Raw genomic sequence first — 24,054 nt, 5'->3', positions numbered from 1 at the left:
CTCTGCGACCCCATGAATCACAGCACGCCAGGCCTCCCTGTCCATCACCAACTCCCGGAGTTCACTCAAACTCATGTCCACAGAGTCAGTGATGCCATCCAGCCATCTCATTCTCTGTGGTCCCCTTCTCCTCCCGCCCCCAACCTTTCCCAGCACTAGGTTAGGTTTAAAACGTTAGCAATTATTATTGCAATATTTACACTACTTTTAAAGATTACTCTTAATTACTCAAAGTTACTTATATTCTTTAAGTCAGAATCATCCAAAGCAACAGGTTTCCCAAACATTTCTCTACATGTTAATGCTGCTAGCCTAAGTCTAACTTGAACAGCGATAGAAATGTATTGATTTAATATTCTAGAAGTCAGACATTAAACCAATTCATAGTAGTCCTCATTTATGTAAATGTATAAAGGCTCTCTATACTTATAAAAAGATTTTCCTTTTCTCTAGAAATTATTAGTCATGTATCAGTTAAATCTTAGAGCTGGAAGGCACCCTAAAAATCTTTCGGTCTAACTGCCTCCTTTTACTGGTAAGACTATTGGACTTTGACAGGTTAAATGACTAGTACAAGGTAAAAAAGTAGGTAGTAGAGAGTCAACTAAGGCAAACACTCCTTCCACTACACCACAAAACAGTCTCAAGTAAATCTGCCTAAAACCTACTACAGTTCCTAACAGATTAGGGGGACATGCACCTAGACTGACAATTTCACCAGATTCCTTCCACAGCCAGCACAATAACTACACCCCTTATTTGGGAAGGTAACTGCTGAAATGTTTCACGGAAAATGCTTATGAAAAATGAAATTAGTATCTTCATGTGTTATGGTATACGCTTACCTCCAAAAAAGACAACCCTAAAAGAGAATCCAATTAATTTCAAGACTAATGGGTATCCTAATCTCTAATTAAGATACAGAAGTATCCTAATTAAAATCCCCTAGCAATGATAAACTGTGAACTTGGCTGTACTGTGGGGAAAAAGGGTAGGAAAAAAAGAGCTAAGCTCAATTACGTAACAATGACAGCATCTTAAACGGGTAATTAGAGTCATCTTAATGACACGCTGGACCCAGTTACAGATTTGCGATTTACAGTGGTAGTTCACTCTGACTTGGTAACACATGTACAGCACTGGAATGTATCAGTAAAGCCTATCGCTGCCCAACCCAGACAACAGGAACCTACGTTAAACCATTAGGGCTGACAGCCCTGGGGGAAATGTTTATGCTGCCTAGACAAGTGTGTGCACAGGAAAGGAGAGCTTCCCTTTTAAAAAGCAAACACGCACCTCTATTCACAGGTGGCTCCCTCACTGCAAATCCCTTTCACAGAAAGGACTGGGAAGCAAACACGAATTCATAAAAGGGATGCTATAAAGAAATTAAAGAATATGTAACTTCCAATTATATTTTTGCAAATCATAATTTATAGACACAATTTCAGAAAAATGCTAGAAACTTCCCTTAGCCTACTAACTAGCAGAGTAGGGCAGCTATTAATCTGGGTCCCAGAGATGGGCTTCAAAGGGTCTATGAACCCTTTGAAAACAAATTCTTGTTTATAGAATGAGAAATTTTCTGGGACAAATCTATAGCTTTCATCAGATTCATAAAAGGATCCAAAAATCAACAAAGATGAAGAGCTGCTTCTTTTCCTGAGAAACAAGACAGCCACTGATCCTTAGCTATTTAATGCACATCAAAAAAACACAGACAGCTTCCATAATCTTAAAAACAAGACATCATCATCAAAAGATGAACAATAAACTCGTCACCACACTTGGCTGAGTTTCTTTTTCTACTGGAAGCAAACAGCATCAAATCAAGGCCCTTGGGAAAGTCTGAATCAATGTTTATTCCCAAAAGGAGAAGTTTTCTGATTCTACCATGCTACAAATTTCTGTAAGGACACACCTCTATGGAAATGCAGCCCAAGACTTTTGGAAAGAACACAACATAAACTAGCATTACCTTTCAAATCTCAAGGTTTTTATTTCTTTTAAGGTAAGCAGTGGTATAAGTCTTTTTCAGTGTTTCTTTTCAGAACGGCTTATAGAAAATGGCACCCTGGGACCTTTAGCTTTACGTCCCCCAAATTTTCTTTCAAGAATCTAATCCAGGGAGTTTCTTTAAAAAGATAATACACCCGACCAACATCAGGTTGATTTAGGTCAAAACAATCTGAAAAATAGATACGTCCCAGCAGAAAGCCTCAAGACTTCTCCAATTCCTCAAAAAATGCCACTATCCGCCACTCCACTATAGGTCAAGGAGGATGGCAATCACTTGATATGCCCAGATGGTGGGAGGGACAGCCTACTGTCACTGGTTGCTGCGCATCATTTCTTGTAGATAAACGGTATTCATCTGATAGGCTGCTATCCAACTTGGATGCCTCTGAGCATTCCAATAATACGACTGAGAAGCAGCAGCATAGTATTCCTGCCATGCCCTGTAGTAAGCTCTCCAGTACTCCTCATAGTCCTGATACGTATCAGAAATACTCGGATGTGTTTCCCTATGGCAGTCATACCAACCATCTTCCTGGGGTTCTGTCTGCAATCGATAGGAAGATCGCCTGGGAAGGTTTCTCCGGTTCTGCTTAGCTCTCTGGTTATGGTTAGCTCCCTCCTTATGCCTTGTCTTTACGTGGATTTCAGTTGATTCTTGATACTCTACTAGGCTAGGGGTGTCATTTCCATTCAGTGGCTGTTCCAAAGAGATATGGCCATCCACAGGAATAGATTCCGAGTCTTTCAGCTGAGTATCAGAAGAAACTTCCAAGTATGACTTATTTCCTTTGCTCTGGGAAGAAGTCCTTGAGCTGTAAGAATCATTGTCACTCTCGGAGTCTCCAGATTGGCTACTACTTGCCAATATCTGCACTCTCTCTTCAGTAATTCTACTTTTCACAAAACCATTTTGAGGATTCACAGACTGATCCCCAGGACCTGTGTAGTGTCTGATGATTTCCACAGGTTTCTCTAAACCCTCTTTAATATAGTGTTCATAATCCTCCACCAATTCTGCAAAAGTCAAAATACATGGCAAATGGGTTTTAAAGGAAGACAGACAGGGAATTTTGGGGAGTGACACAGAAGCTTCTTTGACTTGGTGCTGATTGTTAGTAGGGTTTTCAACAGAAGTCTGAACAGAATTCTTCATTTGTTCTTCCAATTGTACTGCACAGCCCAGTTCTTTTGGTGACATGGCTTTTTCTATGATTCCACACTCTGAATGGCTTTTCACAGGTTTTTGTTTGGTATTATTTTTTGATTTCACTGATCCTGCAGATACAGAAGTATTTCTAGATGAAGCCGTGTGTTTACCATGAGCTTTCTGAGTTTGAAAGGTTTTCTCTATTTTTTGAATGTGCTTTTTTAGAGGCTGGGTAGGTACACTTGGTAAACCATATGTATGCACAGCAGCTTCAACCTCCACATCCCAATCCAAACATTCTTCCATCAGACCAGGAGGAACAGGATCTACATAAAAGGAATTTTAAAAGTATCAAATTCTCAAGTTGCTTTAGACCAGCATTTTCTGAATGGTTTAATAAAACTTTCCATGGTCAAAAGGGTTAAGAAACAAAATACACTAACAATATACTAAGAAGCTTAACATATTAGTATTTTAAAAGACCTAAGCAATCCTCACAGGAAAGAATTTTGCTGATAAATATACAAGACCCATCCCATACTCATAAGCAATATCACCCTCTAGCCTCTCACTGAAAAGAGCTGACTCTAGGAGTAAGGTGTGCCTCTGGAGCAGTTCTCCTAGCCCTCGTCATCTCCCTCTCACCAACTCCTCCCTGTGATCTCACTACTCACAGCAGCAAAACAAAGGTATTAGAAAACAGATCATGCTCCCTAAAGCTTACCAACTGGGAAATATTACAACTGCAACTCTGCACCCAAGAAAATCTGCCACCCTGTATTATATTCTACCAGGGAAAAACCAATGCCCTCAATGGTGGAGGGAAAAACCTCCACAGGGGAAAGAAGAAAGATAGGTAACTGTGAAAAGATCTGTGATATCAATGGCACTTGTAAATCTAAAAAAAATTTACTGGCTCCAACTCTCTGAATTTCCTCTTCCAGCTAGGTGTGACAATTTGCTCCTACCTGCACTCAGGTCTTTCCAAAGTGTGACCAATTTTCATCTTAGACCAAGTACACAGAGCCTCAGCTTTACAAAGATCTCACCTGTCATTGCTGGTGCTGTTCCATGTATGTGTACCCACTACTCATTCCCGCAGATCTGGATTCTTCAGCTGGGGCTCTTGATTCTTCACTGAATAGAAACTCTGACTAAACTCAGATTCCTACTAAGATGATATCCCTTGCTTGCAGATATCTATCACTCAGGTCAATTTCCCTACTAATCCTGCTCCAGGCTACTCACCTGAACAGTCTGTGGTCACACAAGTGCCTAGTCCAATATAGATCTAATACCATGAGTATCATTTTCTCACAATTTCAGAGCTCTGTTAACACTTCATAAAGATCCAAATACATGTCATTTTCCAGTAATCACTAGATGTTATGATACTGAATCCTACCACAAGGCCTACCCCTCATATGTCAATTTTCAATTTTTTTCTGTATTTATAATTATAAAGATTATCAACAGACTTATACATAGAGAGAATTAATAAAATATAGTCTCAGAGAACCTAAAGACTATCTACTCTAAAAACAAATACTTTGTAAACCAGGACATAAGCTTAGCGCAATTTTAAAAATCTGTAAAAAGATCATAAAATGAGTTATCACAAAGCCAGAACTACTAAAATTCACAGTACTCCCAGACCTGTGTTTAATCTGGCTTTGTAAAGGAGTTAAACATATTGGTAAACATTCATTGCTATATTTATTCAATAACATATCCCATTTTCTAGAAGATCATGTATATATACGTTTATATAACTATACAATATCTATATATGTCTATAGATATGTATCTATATAATGTATGGAGGAGAAGAGGACGACAGAGGATGAGATGGTTGGATGGCATCACTGACACAATGGACATGAGTTTGAGTAGGCTCCCAGAGTTGGAGATGGACAGGGAAGCCTGGAGTGCTGCAATCCATGGGATCGCAGAGTTGGATATAACTGAGCGACTGAACTGATTGATGTGTGTGTATATATATATATGTATTTATACACACATGCCTATATATATATATATATATGACCTGTCTCTTGAGATACCTGTATGCAGGTCAGGAAACAACAGTTAGAACTGGACATGGAACAACAGACTGGTTCCAAATAGGAAAAGGAGTGCATCAAGGCTGTATATTGTCACCCTGCTTATTTAACTTATATGCAGAGTACATCATGAGGAACGCTGGGCTGGATGAAGCACAAGCTGGAATCAAGATTGCCAGGAGAAATATCGATAACCTCAGATATGCAGATGACACCACCCTTATGGCAGAAAGCAAAGAGGAACTGAAGAGCCTCTTGATAAAAGTGAAAGAGAGTGAAAAAGTTGGCTTGAAGCTCAACATTCAGAAAACTAAGATCATGGCATCTGGTCCCATCACTTCATGGCAAATGGATGGGGAAACAGTGGAAACAGTAGCTGACTTTATTTTGGGGGGCTTCAAAATCACTGCAGATGGCGACTGCAGCCATGAAATTAAAAGACGCTTGCTCCTTGGAAGAAAAGCTATAACCAACTTACACAGCATATTAAAAAGCAGAGGCATTACTTTGACAACAAAGGTCCGTCTAGTGAAGGCTATGGTTTTTCCAGTAGTCATATATGGATGTGAGAGTTGGACTATAAAGAAGGCTGAGCGCCGAAGAATTGATGTTTTTGAAGTGTGATGTTGGAGAAGACTCTTGACAGTCCCTTGAACAGCAAGGATATCCAACCAGTCCATCCTAAAGGAATTCAGTCCTGAATATTCATTGGAAGGACTAATGTTGAAGCTGAAACTCCAATACTTTGGCGACCTGATGCAAAGAACTGACTCATTTGAAGACACTGATGCTGGGAAAGATTGAAGGCGGGAGGAGAAGGGGATGACAGAGGATGAGATGGCTGGATGGCATCACCAACTCAATGGATGAGTCTGAGTAAACTCCAGGAGTTGATGATGGACAGGGAGGCCTGGCATGCTGCAGTCCATGGGGTCACAAAGAGTCAGACATGACTGAGCGACTGAACTGAACACACTAACATGTATACATGTTAATACATATACAGCTGACCTCTGAATAACACAGGTTTGAACTGAGGGTTTGAAGGTCCAGTCATACAGACTTTTTCCAGTATGTATGACAGTACCACACAGTCTGCTGTTGGCCGAAGCAGTGAATGTGGAAACGCAGATATGGAGGGCTGACTCTGAGTAACACAGGGACTTATGCTGCACGGAGGCTCAGCACCTCTAACTCCCATGTTGTTCAAGGGTCAGCTGTACAGCATATAAATCACATTTCCACACAAGAGTTTAGTGTTTTTAAAAAAGTTTTCAAGAAATCATTAATAGTTTCAAAACATGCATTGTTTCCAAGATGGCACTTTTAAAAAGCAGCTTGATAAATGATTCATTAAAATCAAAAGAAAATACTTAAACATTTTCAGAACAGTGTTCAAATTAAAGATACTTCCTCATAATAACAAAGGAGAATATGACAAGAATTATCTTCACCGCAACATAAAAGGTAAGATACATCCTTGATATAAAAGAATAAAATCAAATTTGAAGGCTACAAAGTAAAATATGGAGTTAATACAACAGAAATATATTTTTTACTTTTCATGTGTGAAAAATATATTGTTAGCTTACAATTTTTTCCCTGCTACTTATTAACTGTAAGACCTTAGGCAAATAGTTAACCTGTCTCAATATCCTCTTCTACAAAAGGTAGATAATAATAGCACATAAGTCAAAGCACTGTGGTGAGCATTAAATGAGTTAACATGCATAAATACTTATACTTAAAACGTTACACAACACATCATAAATACTCTATGTTTGCTATTATTTTTATTAGGCCTATCATCATTACCATTATTATTTCAACAGCAAATGAAACAGATAAAATATACCTGGTAATGGCAGAAGATTGATACTACATTTCTGGGCAATTTTCATCAGCATATTTTCTTCTTCTCCCCTGCAGCAGTAGGTCACTGTCAGTCCCAAAGTACCTAAAGCACCGAAGGAATGTTAAGCAGTCAGTCAGTTTTCATATAAATGAAACTCCAAGTCCACTTGCCACATTACAGCTTCCTCTCCTCAAAGAAAGCATCACAACTTTTTTCTTCTTACCAAAACGGCCAGCTCTGCCAGTCCGATGCATGTATGTCTCCCAGTCCAGTGGCACATCCAGGTTTACGACTAGGTTCACCTTCTCAGCATCAATTCCACGGGAAGTCTTGAATTGAAGAAAAGAACAATTGCTTGTTTGCAGTAACTACTGCATGGATACACTATTATTCTAGTATAACAGCCCAATTAAGAACAGGAGGATATTTAGGAACAAAGGAAAATTTGTTTCTAATGAATAACTGACTTCAAGAATAAAGATTAAAAACACAAAAGACTTGTGATTACTATAGCGATTACTATAACTACAAGGTATAATTTTACTTTATTTAAATGTTATGAATTTGAATGTTTTTTACACTAACTTTTCCCAATAAAGTCCACTATGAAACCAAAAAAAATAAAAATACAAAAGACATTTTTAGGAAAACATATTCCCCAGCACTGGAAATATGATTATCTTCTGGTATTCCTGTCAGATACACCCACTAAAATAATAGTTGAAATCTGTACATTTGATAACAGAACATATGTCCTGATGGATTAGTCACCCAAACTGAACAGGAAATTTACCAAATCTGTGGAAATGAGGACTCTGCAATGAAACTGCTTCAGTTTAGCCATAGCGTCAAGACGCTGACTCTGATTCATGTTGCCTAAAAAGATCCAGAAATAAAGTCACATAAAACAAGCTAATATACATCTATCAAATCCACAAAAAGCAGAAATAGTAATACCCAGTCTTAACAGTTTAGAAATATAACAACCAAAGTTAATTCTGTCATTATATGGAAATCTAGATTAAGACCTAAAGTCAGAATCTTTTAAGATACAGTTACACAATCAACTCAAAATTCAATTTTAATTTTTTTCTTATATTTATTTTTTGGCCGAGCTGCAGTATGTGGGGATCTTAGTTCTCCAACCAGAGATTAAACTCATGCCTCCCTGCAGTGGGAATGCAGAGTCTTAACCACTGGACCACCAGGGAAGTCCCTCAAAATTCAGTTTTAAATGGTGACTAAGTCTATGCCTGCAGATGTGACATTCTATCTAAAAGTTACATACAAGGTTTAACAATTCTTAGCAAAATAAAATTGCTTTAATCAGTTGCTTATCAATTTGGTATTGAAGTGTGATCTACAGTCCAAATATTGATCCATGGGATATATCATCACCAAACAAGCCTATGCTAACAGGTTAAAAACTAAGCTGAGATAGCAACCAAAACTCTAAAAAGGCTCTCAATGATCAAAAATTCCTTTAAATCTTCCATTCCTAGGTCAGCAGTAATAATTCAGTTTTGTGTCAAAAATCAATCAGTTCTGAGTCTTCCGTGGTAGTAGTTCAGTGATAAAGAATCTGCCTGCCAATGCAGGAGACACGGATTCAATCCCTGGTTTGGAAAGATCCTTCAGGCTGTGGAGCTTACTAAACCCACGCATCACAACTACTGAACCTGTGAGCCCAGGAGCTGCAACTACCGAAGCCTGCAAGCCTAGGGTCCAAGCTCCACAACGAGAGAGGCCACTGCAACGGAAAGCCCAATCGCTGAAACTAGAAAAAAAGCCTTCACAGCAGTGAAGACCTACCACCTACCACAGTCATAAATAAATAAATGAAAAATCAATCGGTTTTGCTTTCCAAGAGACCATAAAAGTCAATTTAGTCAGCAATTCTTAGCAATTTTAAAATGATTATCTTAAGACAAAAAAAAGACTTTGTTTTTATAAAATTAGTTATCCGTGGATATAACTCAAGTTTTCTAATATTATAAACCATGTTACTTGTTAAAAAAAACAAGGATATTGGTATAACCAAATCTCAGTGAAAAATAAACCTGAAATTCCTTTTCCTCTAAAGACTCAGTATAACCCCATATTAACAAGTCAACTCATGAAGTGATATGTCTCCTGACTTTGGAGAAGCTTCAAGTCAGGATACTCAACAAAGATTAAAGTTAAGAGGTGAAGTTACCTGAAATGCACTCGGCAGGAAAGCCTTTAGAAGAAAGGATATCAGCCAAGTGTTGTGCTCTATGAAAAATAACACAGAGGGTTATAATTTTACAAATATTGCCCACACCTATCCTTGTATTTCATAAGTTCCCCAGATGACTTTTAAGGTACAGTACCTGCTGTGTAAGTTAGAAAAGACTAAGGCTTGATTAAATGGAATTTTGCTGAACAGTTCCTGTAAATGTTGAGTCTTTTCCTCAAAAATCTTATGGGCCAAAGGGTATGAATTGACAATCTTATAATACTGCTTCAAACCTATAAAGAAGAGTCTTCTGTTAAAACAAACCTATTTGCTAAATAAAGCAAATATGAAAACAATAGATAACTAAACGAAAGAAAGCTCCAGAATATCATAAACAAACCCAGTAAGTAACAAATCCAATATCTATACACACCTATTAGACTCGGATCACTGGAATTTAGTCTTACAAAAGTGGGCTCCCTCATGTACTTTGTCAAAGCATTAGCCAAAAATTCAGGGTAAGTAGCTGACACTGCCAACATCTGTTTACTTGCAGGCAAGGAAGAATAAATCCAACTGCAAAATAAAAGAAAAACACACATTCTGAAAACTATTCAGATGGTAATCACCACTTAGAAAAGTCAAAGACAGATACTTTGGAGCACCATTTTAATAGTCAAGTTACTTATTTTTCTTACTTTATTTGCTCCTGGAAGCTGCCTTCTTCTAAAAGCTTATCTGCTTCATCAAGAATAAAAAGACGTATACTGCCTGGATTCAAGTAGTCAAGTTCTATCAGTTGTTTAATTCTGCCTAAATTCCAGAAAACAAAACAAAACATATTCAAATATTCATAATGCACCAATCTGTGGAAATTTCAGCCAATTCTGTTACTCTACTTAACAGGCGGAACTGCTGATCTGAGCCAACCCTTACTATTCTCTATTTACACACTAAACCACAAATTAGAAATCTTGAGTTCTGACCTTGCCTAAATCCGTTATTTTTCCCTCACATTTCATCACCAGTATGTATGGAAAATAAACACTATTCCTGTTAAGAGTTGTAAGGCACTGAATGCTAGATTGTGATTCTGAGTGATTCATGACTGAAAGACAATACGGAAGCAAAGAATCCCAATCCATAGCTTAGAAGGGCTTCCTGAAAGTTATCTCAATACTCTTCTTTTCAAAAGCCTTTCCCATACTTGTTCTTAAACATCCTTAGGAATGGAGATTTTATAAATTCTGTTGGTAATCCAGTCATGTGTTTATATCTCACTAATCTATTATTCTTCATCTTAATTACCATAGTTATCAAAGACTGCCATATTCTTATTGTTATATAAAAATGCTCAGTTACTTAAAAGCCCAGTAATTAAAAGGTGCTGATATCTTACCAGGAGAACCAACAGCAATATGACACTTCTTAAGTCTGGTTTTGTCTTGTGATAATGGAGTCCCTCCAATAAACACATGACACTCTAACCCTTCCATTTTTATTCCAATGGCTGTGATAACAGAATGTATCTGTACAGCAATTTCTCTTGTGGGAGCCAAGATCAAAATCTAAAAGACAAAAACAAAAACTAAAATATACCTTCAACAAGTCAGCAGAATAAATATATAAGGTAGGACTCAAAAAGATATCCCCAATGCCTGGCATAATTGTTTATAGATAACATGGGCAAATCATGTTATCTTTAACAAATCTTTGTCGAAGAAATGATCCCCAAACCCAAATCTCCTGTTAATTTGGGTAAGGCCATCTTCCCTGGTGGCTCAGACAGTAAAGCGTCTGTCTACAATGCGGGAGACCCGGGTTCAATCCCTGGGTTGGGAAGAGAAGGAAATGGCAGTCCACTCCAGTACTACTGCCTGGAAAATCCCATGGACAGAGGAGCCTGGTAGACTACAGTCCACGGGGTCGCAAAGAGTCCGACATGACTGAGAAACTTCACTTTCACTTTCATCTTAGACATACTCTGAGAAAATCTAGAAAATGGGAGATCAGTATAATAAACTCACTGTAAGAACCACCTAGTTACCAACAACAGCCAAGCACCTCATTACCACAAATCAGGCAAAATGCTAAACCTCACCATAATCTGGTGAGCAAATAAAAGCATAAAAAAAAACCCTATCTGTATTCTCAAGAAATGACAAAATTGACACACATGGCAGACATGTTTATTTAACATGTAGTAATAACAGAAATCTCTAAACTACTATTTGGTCACTATCCCATCCACACCACCACCAGTCAATACCCTCAATGTCTACTTTCCCCATATACTTGTCATATGCCTCAAGGGAATCATTCACCAACTTCACGTCTATCTCTGAGGAGCCACTGGTACTTCATCTGGTGTAGTAAAATCCACATAACATACCCTCCTTTGGGTCATCTAAGCTAAACTCACCTGGGTACTTAGGTTCTCAAGAACAAGAGAGTCCAAAGCAATAGTGGAGAAGACACAGGTTTTCCCAGTTCCAGACTTAGCCTGAACAATTAAATCTGAGAAGAAAACAAAGTTAGCTAGGACTGAAGAAACTTAGGTACCAATCCCAGAACTAGAAGGGTCTCCAGAGAGATCACATCGTTGGCACTTTGGTTTTTACCCTTAACTCTTAAAAAAGCATGAAGCCATATCCAGAAATAGGCCTCCTCCCTGAACCCCTACCGTTTCTTTTCTTCTTTAGGCTTAAGAACCAGAAGTTTGAAGTATTAAATCAAAGTATCAGTAGGGTCACATTCCCTCCAAAGACTTTATGGTTATCAATACAATTCTTCCCTGTCTCTTCCAGTTTCTGATGGCTCAGACATTTCTTGGCGCGAAGTTGTGTAACTCCAGTCTCTGGCTTTCTTCTCTTTCTCTGTTATAAAGACTCTTGTCACTAGATTTAGGGTCTACCCTAATCCAGGATGATCTCATCAGAGATCCTCACTACTGTTTACTTTTCTCAAACATAGAACCACTTGTCAGAGTAGAATGGACCTTAAATATCTCCAAATTCAGTACTGCGCCTCCGTTTGACGGTGTAGGATATAGAGGCTCGCGGAACGCGGTGTCGTGCCCCTGCAGGCAGCCGCCCTGGGCCCTTCCCGGCCCTCGCCACGGCTCGACCCCTGCGCAATCCCCCACCTCCGGCCCTCGTGGCCCCTCCAGTGCCCCCTCCCTCACCGAGTCCACATCGCCCCAGCGGGATGGCCTTCAGCTGCACGGGCGACGGCCGCTCGAAGCCAACCGCCCGCAGGCCCTCCAGCACCGGGCGCGACAGCAGCAGCGACTCGAAGTCTGCCGGCTCCGCCAGCAGCACGTCCCCAGTGCGGGTCAGCGGGCCGCTGATGTCGTGAGCCGTCCGCAGGCTCCGCACTGGCCGGGGGGCTGGCTCCGGGGCCGAGAACTGCGCGGCCACACGCTCCGCCGGCATCGCGGTCTCCACGGTCGCTAAGGCCGCCGGGGCTTCAAACGCCGCCGCCATGGTAGCCGCGCCGCCGGATCTCGCGGTACTTGGGGCGAGGCTGGGAGCCTGAGAGCGAGAAGAGGAAAAACTTTATTGGCAGTCTTCCCGCGAAGACACTGACACGCCAGGCCTCGAACAGAAGGGGAAGTTAAAGGCTTAGAAACACTCGGAAACAGCTACAACAACAAAATAAAATGTGACCAGAGGATGGCGGGAAAAGGGAGGAGAGGAAAGCAGAGGCTACCAGCGTGTCGCCGCCTGCGACCTGTAGAGGGCGCCGCGCGCTAGCTATGGGAGCACCGCCCCGCCCCAAGGCCCTCTGAGGGCGGGTCCGCCCGGCCCGGCGCCCAGCGCCCGGCGTTGGCGGCCTCACAACGCTGTCTTTGTGATGCGCTCTGTGCGTCAAGCTCCCCGCCTCCGGGCCTTGACTCCGCGGTCGCCGCCTCCGGATCCCCACCCTGTCCCGCCCCAACTCGCTGCCTTGTCCTGCGCTCTCGGAGAGCGCCCGGAGTACAGCGAGACGATTGGCCACGTTGCACAGTAAATGTGTGTGGTTTCCTCTTTGTGTCCCCAGCCCCTGGCACAGTACCTGGCACACGGTTAGCCCTGATAAGAGAAATCGGATAGGAACCAGCAACTGCACTGACAGCTCCCTCATTCGTATCTCCACCTCCGACCTCTGAACTCCGCATTTGTACCTCCATCTCCCGTCCCAACGCTCCGCTTCGATGTCTAACAGCTCAAATTTAACGTTTTCTGTTAAACCTTATCCCTCCCCACCACCATCTCAAGAACGACAACTTTAGGCCTCAGCTCAAATATCACCTTTTCAAAGAGGACTTTCCTGAACACCCTGAGATAGCTCCCTCAGCTTTTCTCATCACTCTATTCCCGTGTTCTGGTTTATTTTTCTTCATGGTACTTATCGCTAGCTGAAGTCATGTTTGTTGTCTGTCACCCCCATGTTTGTTCTCTGTCCTCTGACAGAGATCTAGTCTCTCTTCTCTTCAATATCCCTTGTCGGAAAAAAGCAATCTGACCCAGAGTAAGTGCTCAGTATTTATTGAACAAATGAGTTCCTATAACAAAGTCTGAATCATAACTCCAAAATGTGTTTCTGGAACCTAATCTTAACAGTTCCAAACTAGAGATAGTTCTGCATCTAACCCCCACTTTTGCCTTTGTCCTGATATCATAATTCTGGTCATTATCTCTCGCCAGTTCACACTTCCCTTCTCTGTGTGTGTGTCTCTCTCTCACACACACACAGTGATGATTCAGATTCCAAAAGAGGTAGGAGGACTTTGGCTTGGTAGTCTCATTGGGAAGGGGTCCTCAGATGCATTTTTCTTAGAAATTTATAGAACGCTAAAAGTATCAACTGTTTCTATGAAAGAAAGGGGCCTGTTGGGGGTGAGCAGTAAAGGTTTCAGACTTCCTGTTAGTACCCTACCTCTTTCACTCACCTAATCCTTGAATCCCAAACCTGGGAATTATTCTTGACTCCACCCTGCACTATACCTCCCCTTCTTTTTTTCTTTTCTTTTTCTTGACCACATGGTGCAACTTGCGGGATCAACCAGGGAGTGAACCCCTTGAATACTAGGCCAGCAGTGAAAGTGGCTAATCCTAACCCCTGGACTGCCAGGGAAGTCCCTCCCCTTTCTAACAGTTACAAGGGCAGGTAATTTTGCCTCCGAATAACTCATCCATATCTCTTCTCCAGTCTCCATAGCATCTGTCCTATTTTAGGTCCCTTTATCATCCTATTTCAACAGCCTCCTGAATGGTGCCCTTGCTCAGAGTTTCTTCTCTCTCCCAGCCATCTACCCTACAGGCACTGGAGTGACCTTTCTTAAGTAGATATCTTAGGTTGTTTGGGTCCAGCTTCTGATCCTACTCCTTTTGACCACCTTATTTCCCATCCCAGGGTCCCACTTCTCACTATAAGTGATTCCAGTATAGCTCTTACCTTGTTCTTTTTACTTATTTACGTATCTGTCCTTCACACTAAATAAACTGAGTTTCTCAAGGATGGAAATTTTCTTACCCAAGGCTCTCCAGTCCAGCACCAGGCCCTTGGTGGACCTAATAAACATTGAATGACAAACCTTTTCCTGCTCAAAAATCTAAGCTGAATTTTCATGCTCAGCAGCAGCTGTGTAGAACTCACACCAATTGCCAATGAAGAACTTAGCTCTCATCCCAAAAGAAATACAAAGACTATTTTTCCAGAAAAGAACATTTATAGTTTTATAGGCATTCTGTCATTACATTCGTTGTTTACAAAGTCTTATGGACACAAATATTGCAGTTATATTACTAAGCATAAATTATATTGCTATAGCTAAAAACAAATCAATACAATTTTTTATTCAGTAGTTAAAAAATTGGAATAATGCTGCTGTTCATAATGTTTCATGCCATAAAAATAAAACACAAAGGTAAGAGACCATTTAATAATCAGGAGGTATGAGAGTAACATACACAGAAAAAAGCTGGACTGTTGTCTACCTCCTGGCCTCTCCCAGGATAAAATCACAGTAGGACCCCAGCCTCCTTTTATGCTGTTTTGTCTACCTGGAAAGTCTTTCCTGATGTTATATACATGGAAGCTAGTGGAGGGATAGATTCCTGTGAACTGAAGAAGTGGGAGTAAGATATCAACTCAGAATGGATTTTCAGGTTCAAACAGTCCCAGACAATCACAGTGGAAGTTTCTGCACCCGGAGGAAAGGTACATAATGTAAATAAAGACAGGAGCGTAAGGTGGCCCACCTGGGTGTGAGGATCCATGGGAATATGTGGGGGAAAAAGGAAGGAACTAAGTGTTTTTTTATTTTTATAGCATTTATGTATTATTCTTTGTTCCGCTGGTTCTTTGTGCGAGAGGGTTTCTCTAGCTGCAGTGCACAGGTTTCTCATTGCTGTATCTTCTCTTGTTGCAGAGCACAGGCTCTAGAGTGCACAGTACTGGCCGCACAGGGGATCAGTACTAGCAACTGTAGAGCTTAGGCTCAGTAGTTGTGGCACAAGGGCTTAGTTGCTCCACAGCATGTGGAATGTTCCTGGACCAGAGACTGAATCCATGTCATCTGCATTGGTAGGCAGAGTCCTCTCCACTGTACCACCAAGGGAGTCCTTAGATTTATTTTTAATTGGAGGATAATTGCTTTACAATGTTGTGTTGGCTTCTGCCATACAACAATGTGAATCAGCCATAAGCATACATATATCCCACCTCCCTCTTGAACCTCCCTCCCACCCCTCTACCCCATTCCATCCCTCTAGGCCATCACTGAGCACTGGGCTGAGCTCCCTTGTTACACACAGCAACCTCCCACTAACTATTTTACACACGGTAATGCGTGTATTTCAAAAACTAAGATTTTTCTAGCCACTTTTTCTCATTTGATCCTCAGAGCAACAAAGGGTAGGTAACCTTATTATTTGCATTCAATCTGCAAACATCTCTATTCATTCTTGCAACAGAAATCTAAAAGCCTAATACAAATCAGCCAAATGCTGGAGACATAAAGATGGGACAAAATAAACAGAGCACTTGCCCTCAAGCAGGAAGATGCGTGCAAACAGACAGCACTGACCAAGGAGGAAATATACAAGCAGCACAAGGTGCTGTACAATTAGATGCAGCACTGACATTTTTCAGAGCCTTAGCTGCTCACAGTGTGGCTGTCACGTGGGAGACAGTGAGAACTTCTGAGAAATGGAGAAAAACAGCTTTTGGTATTCAGAGACCAACAGCTTTTTTCTCTATGCCCTTCTCTCCCCACCTCGAATCAAAGTGGTTTAAAGCATACATAGAACTAGAAGAAAACCTCCATGCCCAGATCACTCTTTTCCTACTCCCTGGAGTCGAGCCCTTCTGCCATGACAGCAGCACCAGGAGACAAAGTCCTAGTCCCTTGAATCAGCACTGGGGGCTGATTTTCTGAGCTGATACTGGAGGATAGATAAGGAGTTCAATCAGGCAGTGGGGGTGGAAAGAAAGCTCACCAGGCAGACAACATTGAAAGATATTCTGGGCAGAAGGAACAGTTTGTGCAAAGGCGTGGAAGCATGAGAAACCACAGCATTTAGGGAAGGTATGAGCTTCAGCGTGAACGGAGGCAAGTATGGCAACAATTACCATGAAATAAGGTTGCAGAGATGTATTGGTCCTGTAGTGTGGAGGGCCTTGCCTGCCACTACAAGGAATATCAAATTAATGTGTTATGCTTGCCCAAAGTGGGATAGTGTTAGGTCACAAGAAACAGAAATACAATTGGAAATAAAGGCTAAGGCTTGATAGATGACAAAGCTGAGGAGTTTGGATTGTCACTTGCAGACCATCGAGCATCCTCTCAGTTTGGTATCTAACATGAGGTAGTAACTACAAGGCCCACTTTGCACACTGTTTCTCACACCTAACAGGGTCTTTTAGGCGTTGAACACCACTTTCTGAGTGTCAGTGCTTACTACGTGCTGCTTAGCCCACACACAGTGACTGAGCACGAGTTTCCTGGTTCTCTCTTCCAGGCAAAGGGAACCCTTCCTCCTATATTCTTCAGTTCATCTACTCAGTGGGCTGCTGCTGAGTCACTTCAGTCATGTCCGACTCTGTGTGACCCCATAGACGGAAGCCCACCAGGCTCCCCCGTCCCTGGGATTCTCCAGGCAAGAGCACTGGAGTGGGTTGCCATTTCCTTCTCCAATGTGTGAAAGTGAAAAGTGAAAGTGAAGTCTCTCAGTCGTGTCCGACCCTTAGCGACCCCACGGACTGCAGCCTGCCAGGCTCCTCTGTCCATGGGATTTTCTAGGCAAGAGTACTGGAGTGATGTGCCATTGCCTTCTCCACTCAGTGGGCTAGTACCATCCATAAGTTTAAGTTATGTCAAGTTGATTAAGTAACAATCTCTGGCCTTCTGGACAGAATTTTTGTTTCATGACCTTGTTGGACCCTACGTAGTGAACTTTTGACGTGGGGAATAACTACTTTCACATGTGCCCCTTGGCCTGTGGGGTGACCAAATCCTCATATTTTCAGACAGGTAAGAGGAGCAGGGGAGAAGCAGCAAAGGCCCGGGTTCTCACTCTCTTCACAGCCACCTCCCACCATGGGGACCTGCCTCACTGGCTTTCAGTAAAGGACCCCAGGCCATCCTCTCTCTCTCTCTCTCTCTCTCTCTCTCTCTCTCTCTCTCTCTCTCTCGTGTGCGCGCGCAACCAGACTCCCCTCTGCTCAAGGCCCACATTGATGAATTGCCCCATTTAATACCACAGCCTCAGTCTTTAGGGAGAAAGGCGTCACATTTGCTCTTCTGAGAACGAGACCCAATTCATTCTTGTCCAGGCAGCATAATAAATAACCTGCCCCTGTTGGCAAGGGATTTATTAGAGACTGATGGGACATTTAACAATAACTGGGGTCTGTGATTTATTAGGTAGGGAGGTTGGTGGCGTCTCTGAAGACTTGGAAGGTGGAATTTAATTGATAAAGCGACTGTCATCAGCAATGAGATGCACTCAATAATATATGCATTTGAGGGCTTCTCTTTGGAGCTGTCAGGAAGGGTTTCTACTAGTCATATTTAGCTCCTGTAAAGGCGGCGTCTGCTGGATATCTCGGTGAGACACAAATGGCAGGGAGGGGCCTCCGAAAGGGGCCTGGGGAAGGGAGCACCTGTCAGTCGCCCGGCCTGATGGAAGAACGTGACACAAATGAGCAGAAGGGAAAAAAGACTTTCATCACCCCCAAGAGAGGTCCCCTTCAAGGCACCTTTGTTTCTCTTCAACGAGCTGCTCAAGAGAGCAGGAGGTGCCCGCTTCCTGGAGAAGGAGGGAATGGCAAGAGTTAAGTGGCAAGAGAGAGTTGTTCCGGAATTCTAAACTCCCTAAAGCTGAACTATTTGCACCAGGGTCCCCCTGCCTGACTCCCCAGCCACAGACACTCAGGTACACAACACACCCCCACACACCACAGGTACCCGAGTCCGCACAGCCTCCTCCTGTCACTGCTGCTTTCATGCCAAGGACAGAGTCACAAACGCTCAGCTGGATGGCGTCTCACCTTTTTTATTGTTTCCCAGCTCTGGAGACCCCAGAATCCCGGCTGAGAAACTGGAAAGAAATTCTCGTGGTCTGGAGTGTGCAGAGCATACCTTACCTCTCCGGTCTGCCCTCCATCCAGTTCCCTGACAATAAGGGAGCTTGATTTTATCTCCGAGGCCATCCTTGATGTCACCGAGGATGGCTCAGCTCTGTCCTCAGGCAGCCCTGTGCCTTTGCAAGCAGCTCTGCTCACATTTTCTGCTCCCTCCATCCCTCAGGCTGTTGCTCAGCCTTAAACAAGGCCATGTAAGGCACGAGAGGGGCTCTCTGAAGCCAGTCCGCTTCCCTCCTTTGATCTTCCCGCATCTATTCTTAGGTCCCAGGAGACTGATCTGCCTCCTTGTTCTCCCCAGGGAGAGAAAGGGAGGGGGAGTCCATAACCAGGGAAGAAGTAATTGTCACCGTCTAATCTGAGCCACAGTGGTGACACTGACAGACCTCTGAGCAGAATGGATACAGCAACTGGTTTGATTAAATCAAACCTCTCCTGCAACGTTGTTAAATGAAACTGACAGGTCGGGAGCAGATGAGGGAGGGCAGGGGAGTCATCGCCTCGGGTGGGGGCAGGGGAGGCCGGGGCTGGGAAGAACATCAGATGGTAGCAGAGCAAGGCCTGTGCTTTCCCTTATTTGCTGACTGTAGATAGGAGATGAGATTTACGGATGTGAGAGGCTGAAGCACCTGTCTGAGCACAAGCTGTGAAAGTGACGCACCGGCAGACTGCTGCCTCCCAGGAGGCTCTGCGAATTCCCTTGGCAGTCAGGCCTCACATTTGGAACAGTGTTCTTGACATTTCAGAGGGCCTCTACCCACTTTATCTGCACAACAAGCAGACAGAGTGAGATTATTTTCCTCACTTTGTAGCCAGAGAAACTGAGGCTGAGGGGGACTACAGAGCCAGCTAGTACGCAGAGACAGGCAGCAGAGCCAGTCCAAGGACCCCAGGTCTCCCGCCTGCCCGTCCTGGCCCGCTCAGCCCCAACATACGCCATATGGCGGAATTTCCCAGGGCTCAGTTCTTTGACCACCAGCTCTTCTCTCACCCACCAGAGAAACGTAAACCACACAGCTTGCTTCGTGGGCCATCAGAAAAATGCCAGTCCCCACCTGGCTTGGTGCAGCCCACCTGCAAAGCACACAGCTGGCTTTCAAAGGTCACCAGGCCATCCTAAGGTGCTCATATCACTCTCCCACCAGCCCAGGCCCTTCCGAGTCACTTCCATTCCACCTTAATTACAAGCTGGGGGGTGGGGAGTGGGAAACAGAACATTAGCAACACTGGCACACAGCAACAGGAGCCGGATAACAATGCTACCCTGCTGGCTTCCTCAACTGCCCCCAGTTCCTCACCTGCCAAAGCTAATTTTCCACTCACCAGTGGGTGAGAGCTCATTTCAGAGTCTGTGAGCCACACGCACACTCACATACATGCATGGTTACCCAGTGCCATTGCAAAGCAAGTAATGCCTCAGCCAGGATGTCCTTGTTCTCACTTCCGATGCACCCCAATGATTTGTTTATTGACACCTGCGCCCCTCTCCAATCTATTTTCTGTGGGGAAGGCACTGGGATGGGGACGCTGGCAAAGATGGTGCATACTGATTACCATAGATGCTGTGGATCCCTACCTCCTCCCAAGCAGGCTCATCACACACCAGTTAATGATTAGAACCTAGGACAGGGAGAACAAAGGACAGAGGGAAGGGGAGAAAGGAGCAGACTTTCGACCACTGCCACCATAAAGGAAACTGGAGGAGAGAGAGGGCACACGGTGGGACCGTTTACTTGACAAGGCTGCTGCTGCTGCTGCTAAGTCACTTCAGTCGTGTCCGACTCTGTGCGACCCCATAGACAGAAGCCCACCAGGCTCCCCCGTCCCTGGGATTCTCCAGGCAAGAACACTGGAGTGGGTTGCCATGTCCTTCTCCAATGTGTGAAGGTGAAAAGTGAAAGTGAAGTCGCTCTGTCGTGTCCGACCCTTAGCGACCCCATGGACTGCAGCCTACCAGGCTCCTCCATCCATGCGATCTTCTAGACAAGAGTACTGGAGTGGCTTGCCATTGCCTTCTCCGTGGACAAGGCTAGACAACTGGAAATAGTACCCACTAGGGGAGAGTGTCGGAGAAGGCAATGGCAAGCCACTCCAGTGTTCTTGCCTGGAGAATCCCAGGGACAGGGGAGCCTGTTGGGCTTCCGTCTATGGGGTCACACAGAGTCGGACACGACTGAAGCGACTTAGCAGCAGGGGAGAGTGTGTATGGGCCACACCAGATATGGCCTCACTGTGCTCTTCCCTCATGGTTATCACATGATTTTCATCTCCACTCTTGACCCGAAAAAGAGAGCGAAGAGCAGGTGGGCAGATAGGTCAAAGTCACTCCAACAAATTATCACCAGCCTCCTAAGTTCATCATTGGTATTGTGACTGGCCACATCCAAATCCAACACCTCCAACTTATCCATTGGAAATCATAGACCTACAGGGCAAGGAGTTGGATTCCTCTAGAAATACCTGCTGAAGTGTGATGGAAGGAAAAGAGGTCTTGGGTGGGCTGGGGAAAGGAGGGGAAGAAGAGGGAAGATCACAGGACCTGGGTTCCTATGCTGATTTTTGCTAGCAGCAAGCTGGGTGACCTCGGGCAAATCACTCAACATTTCTGTGCTGCTGTCTCCTGGTGTGTAAAACCATATGCTTGTGTGGGAAATGCAGACTCTCAAACTTTAGAGGTCACAGAGGAGAAAACTGAGACCCAAAGAGGTTAAATTACTTGTCTGAGGCCACACAGTGAGGCAGTGGAGTGACAAGAGAGCATGGGTTCTGAACTGAAGCCAGAGCCTCTGCGTGACCTGAGGGGAGTTCTGGCTCCCCATCCCCTTCCTCGTCTGCAGAATGGACCAATAGCGGTCCTGCTTCCGAGGGCTTGGGAAGAACAGATGAGTGCCTGACACAAGGAAAGCCTTCAACAAACGGTAGCTAGCTCTATTTTTAGTGATAGATTGGAGGTTCAGACCCTCAGAGCTTGATTTCAGGTCTTTCTACAAGGTCACAAGTCTCTGATTATCTATAAGTTCCTTTTCAGCTCCCCAATTCTATGATTCTACGTCAGAGAGATTAACGTGCAAGTTATTTCCAACACCCTCCAGGCAGAGACACAAAAGACCATTTAGGGGATTCATTATTCCCTCTCCATTGCCCCAGTCACTTTCTATGGATGATGATTCATGAGGAATAATCACAGCAAAGAAAACCTGTCCAAATGCAGGGAGGAGGGAGGGCAATAAAAAAAACCCAAACTCCTTTGCATGTTCAGCTCCTATTCTTCCATTTGCATCTTCATTTGTTAAGTGATGGCAGTGTTTCTTGGCCTCATTGCCTTTCCGCTCTGGGAACTAGAGGCTGTCTCTTGGTACAGACTGAATCCCTGCCCACCCCACCTGAATCCCCATGAACCCCCTAGGAGATGGCCCAGCCTCTCTGGCCAAGCAGAACCCCTCACAGAAGCAGCTGTCACCTTTGGCACTGGTTCCCCTCAGGATCTCAAGGCTGAAATTTCAACTGGACCCCCAGGCTGATGTCTGGTCAGGGTGAAGACAGTTCTCTAGAGCCTGCAAAAGACCAAGGAGAGGCTTAGGAGCCAAGCCTGGTGGAAGCACATGCACAGTAAGCCAAACCTGAAACGTGACCTCTTCTTCTCCTCACCCCATGGCCTCAGGGGAGAAGCCGGTAGACTTCTGTCTCTCTTGCTGACAAATCTCCCCCTGGCACGGGCCCAATGCCTGGTCCTTGCTTACAGCTTCCAGAAACTGGTGGAGAGGGCCAAGTCGTGTGTAATAAAACCAGCTTTCGCCCTGAGTTGCAGGCCATATGAGGTTATAGGGAAATCAGCGCTGGGCCTCCAGGGAGTCAGACATGTCAGAATATCCCCCAGAGAGTGCAGGGAGCTGGTCACTTTCCTTCCCAGTTTGCATCAACCAGCATTAGTTTGCACAAATTCCATAAGTACTTCCTTTCGCTCTGCCCTGACATTCTTCAGGTGTTCTTTGCAGTTCAAAAATATTTGCTTTTCCAGCCAGTGTTTGCAAAATGGAAATGTTTACTTCCCTGCAGAAATGAGACCATCGCTTAGGCACCATAAGCCCAGGCCCATAAGTGCAAATAATTCCAAATAGGGGTGGGGAGCAGACCATTGACTAACTGCTTAGTATTCAGACTAGTCTAATTTTGCACTTACAATTCCTTCTGAACTGTTCAGGTGACATAGTCCATTCATTCCTAGGAGTTTTCTCAAACTATTATCCCACTAGTGCTTCCTCCAACACCTTCCTGTGTCCCTCCCTCAAAATTTCAGTTCCTGTAAAACTGAGAACCTGGTCTCAGAGCCCAGGGAATTTGTAAAGAAGTGATGGTTGTGGGAGTGGCATCTAAGTTAGCACTCTGTGTAAGAGTGATGGCTTTTCTGCAGACGGGGAAGTACCAGGACTCACTCCTTCAGTGGCTCATCATCCCAGTAATCCACTTGTCTCCTGCTTTCTGCAGAGGAGGGCAGGAGGAAAAGGTTACCTTGGAAACAGGGAGACTTTATTATATCACCATAAAGATGAATCTTTTGGGTCTCAGTTGCTCTGTCTGTAGGCAGGGAGAATGATACTCTATGTTTGAAGATACTAAACGCTAAGGAACTCCTTATGACTAGATTCTTTGATTCTGCCACCCAGTCAAAAGAGTTTTTACTTAAATCCCAAAGTGAATCTTTCTTTTGGAACCTAGAGAGCTCCCAACATACAGGTCACTTCGTCTCTCTGCTGTCTCCCCTGGTGTTGGAATTGAAGAGGCTTCTGTCTAAGGTGGACAGAGGAAGATGTCATGAAAACTGAGAGATTATTTTAAGAAGAGTTAGGCCTCTGTCCAGTTCCTCCCCCACCATCCGAGCGTTCACACCAGACACACAGTCTCTGCTCAGCACCTCTGGGCCTGCCTGCCAGGAGAGGTCCTCTGCCTGGAGAGAAACAGTTCCGCAGTGATATCTGAACACATTCCAACAGCACATGTTTATCTCTAGGGTCAGCCTTTCCTGTTGATGCTCAGGAGGCATGGGGGTAGTGGGGAGGGGGATTGGGATAATGCTGTTGGCAGCCACAAGAGGTGGAGGCGTGAACGCATTGGGGACATGGACCCCGCCCTTGGGAGGGTG

The 24,054-nt window shown here is 43.9% G+C and overlaps 1 protein-coding gene across 1 annotated transcript; it reads right to left on the bottom strand.

Moving 5' to 3' along the window:
- Positions 1 to 1,974: 1,974 nt before the first annotated feature.
- Positions 1,975 to 13,012, bottom strand: DDX20 (DEAD-box helicase 20). The gene is made up of 12 exons (XM_055403139.2): positions 12,996 to 13,012; positions 12,469 to 12,817; positions 11,707 to 11,801; positions 10,684 to 10,852; positions 9,983 to 10,097; positions 9,718 to 9,860; positions 9,439 to 9,577; positions 9,282 to 9,340; positions 7,878 to 7,960; positions 7,308 to 7,413; positions 7,085 to 7,186; positions 1,975 to 3,492 (listed from the first exon to the last, which is right to left on the bottom strand). Exons 2-12 carry the CDS (start codon positions 12,767 to 12,769, stop codon positions 2,330 to 2,332), a joined length of 2,475 nt encoding a protein of 824 aa, XP_055259114.2. The 5' UTR covers positions 12,770 to 12,817; positions 12,996 to 13,012; the 3' UTR covers positions 1,975 to 2,329.
- Positions 13,013 to 24,054: the final 11,042 nt, after the last annotated feature.

This window comes from Moschus berezovskii, chromosome 4 (genome assembly GCF_049115385.1).
Source record: "Moschus berezovskii isolate FMDL1 chromosome 4, NW_MosBer_1.0, whole genome shotgun sequence".
Classification (NCBI taxonomy): Eukaryota; Metazoa; Chordata; class Mammalia; order Artiodactyla; family Moschidae; genus Moschus; species Moschus berezovskii.
This window is presented reverse-complemented; position numbering and strand designations above follow the sequence as displayed.

Bases quoted from the DNA above. Each gene is read 5' to 3' on its own strand.
- DDX20 (XM_055403139.2), bottom strand. From the start codon at position 12,769: ATGGCGGCGGCGTTTGAAGCCCCGGCGGCCTTAGCGACCGTGGAGACC. The intron at 10,853-11,706 runs GTGAGTTTAGCT...TTTGTCTTTTAG, and splicing joins TTGAGAACCTAAGTACCCAG to ATTTTGATCTTGGCTCCCAC. The intron at 7,961-9,281 runs GTAACTTCACCT...GGATCTTTTTAG, and splicing joins TCCTGCCGAGTGCATTTCAG to GCAACATGAATCAGAGTCAG.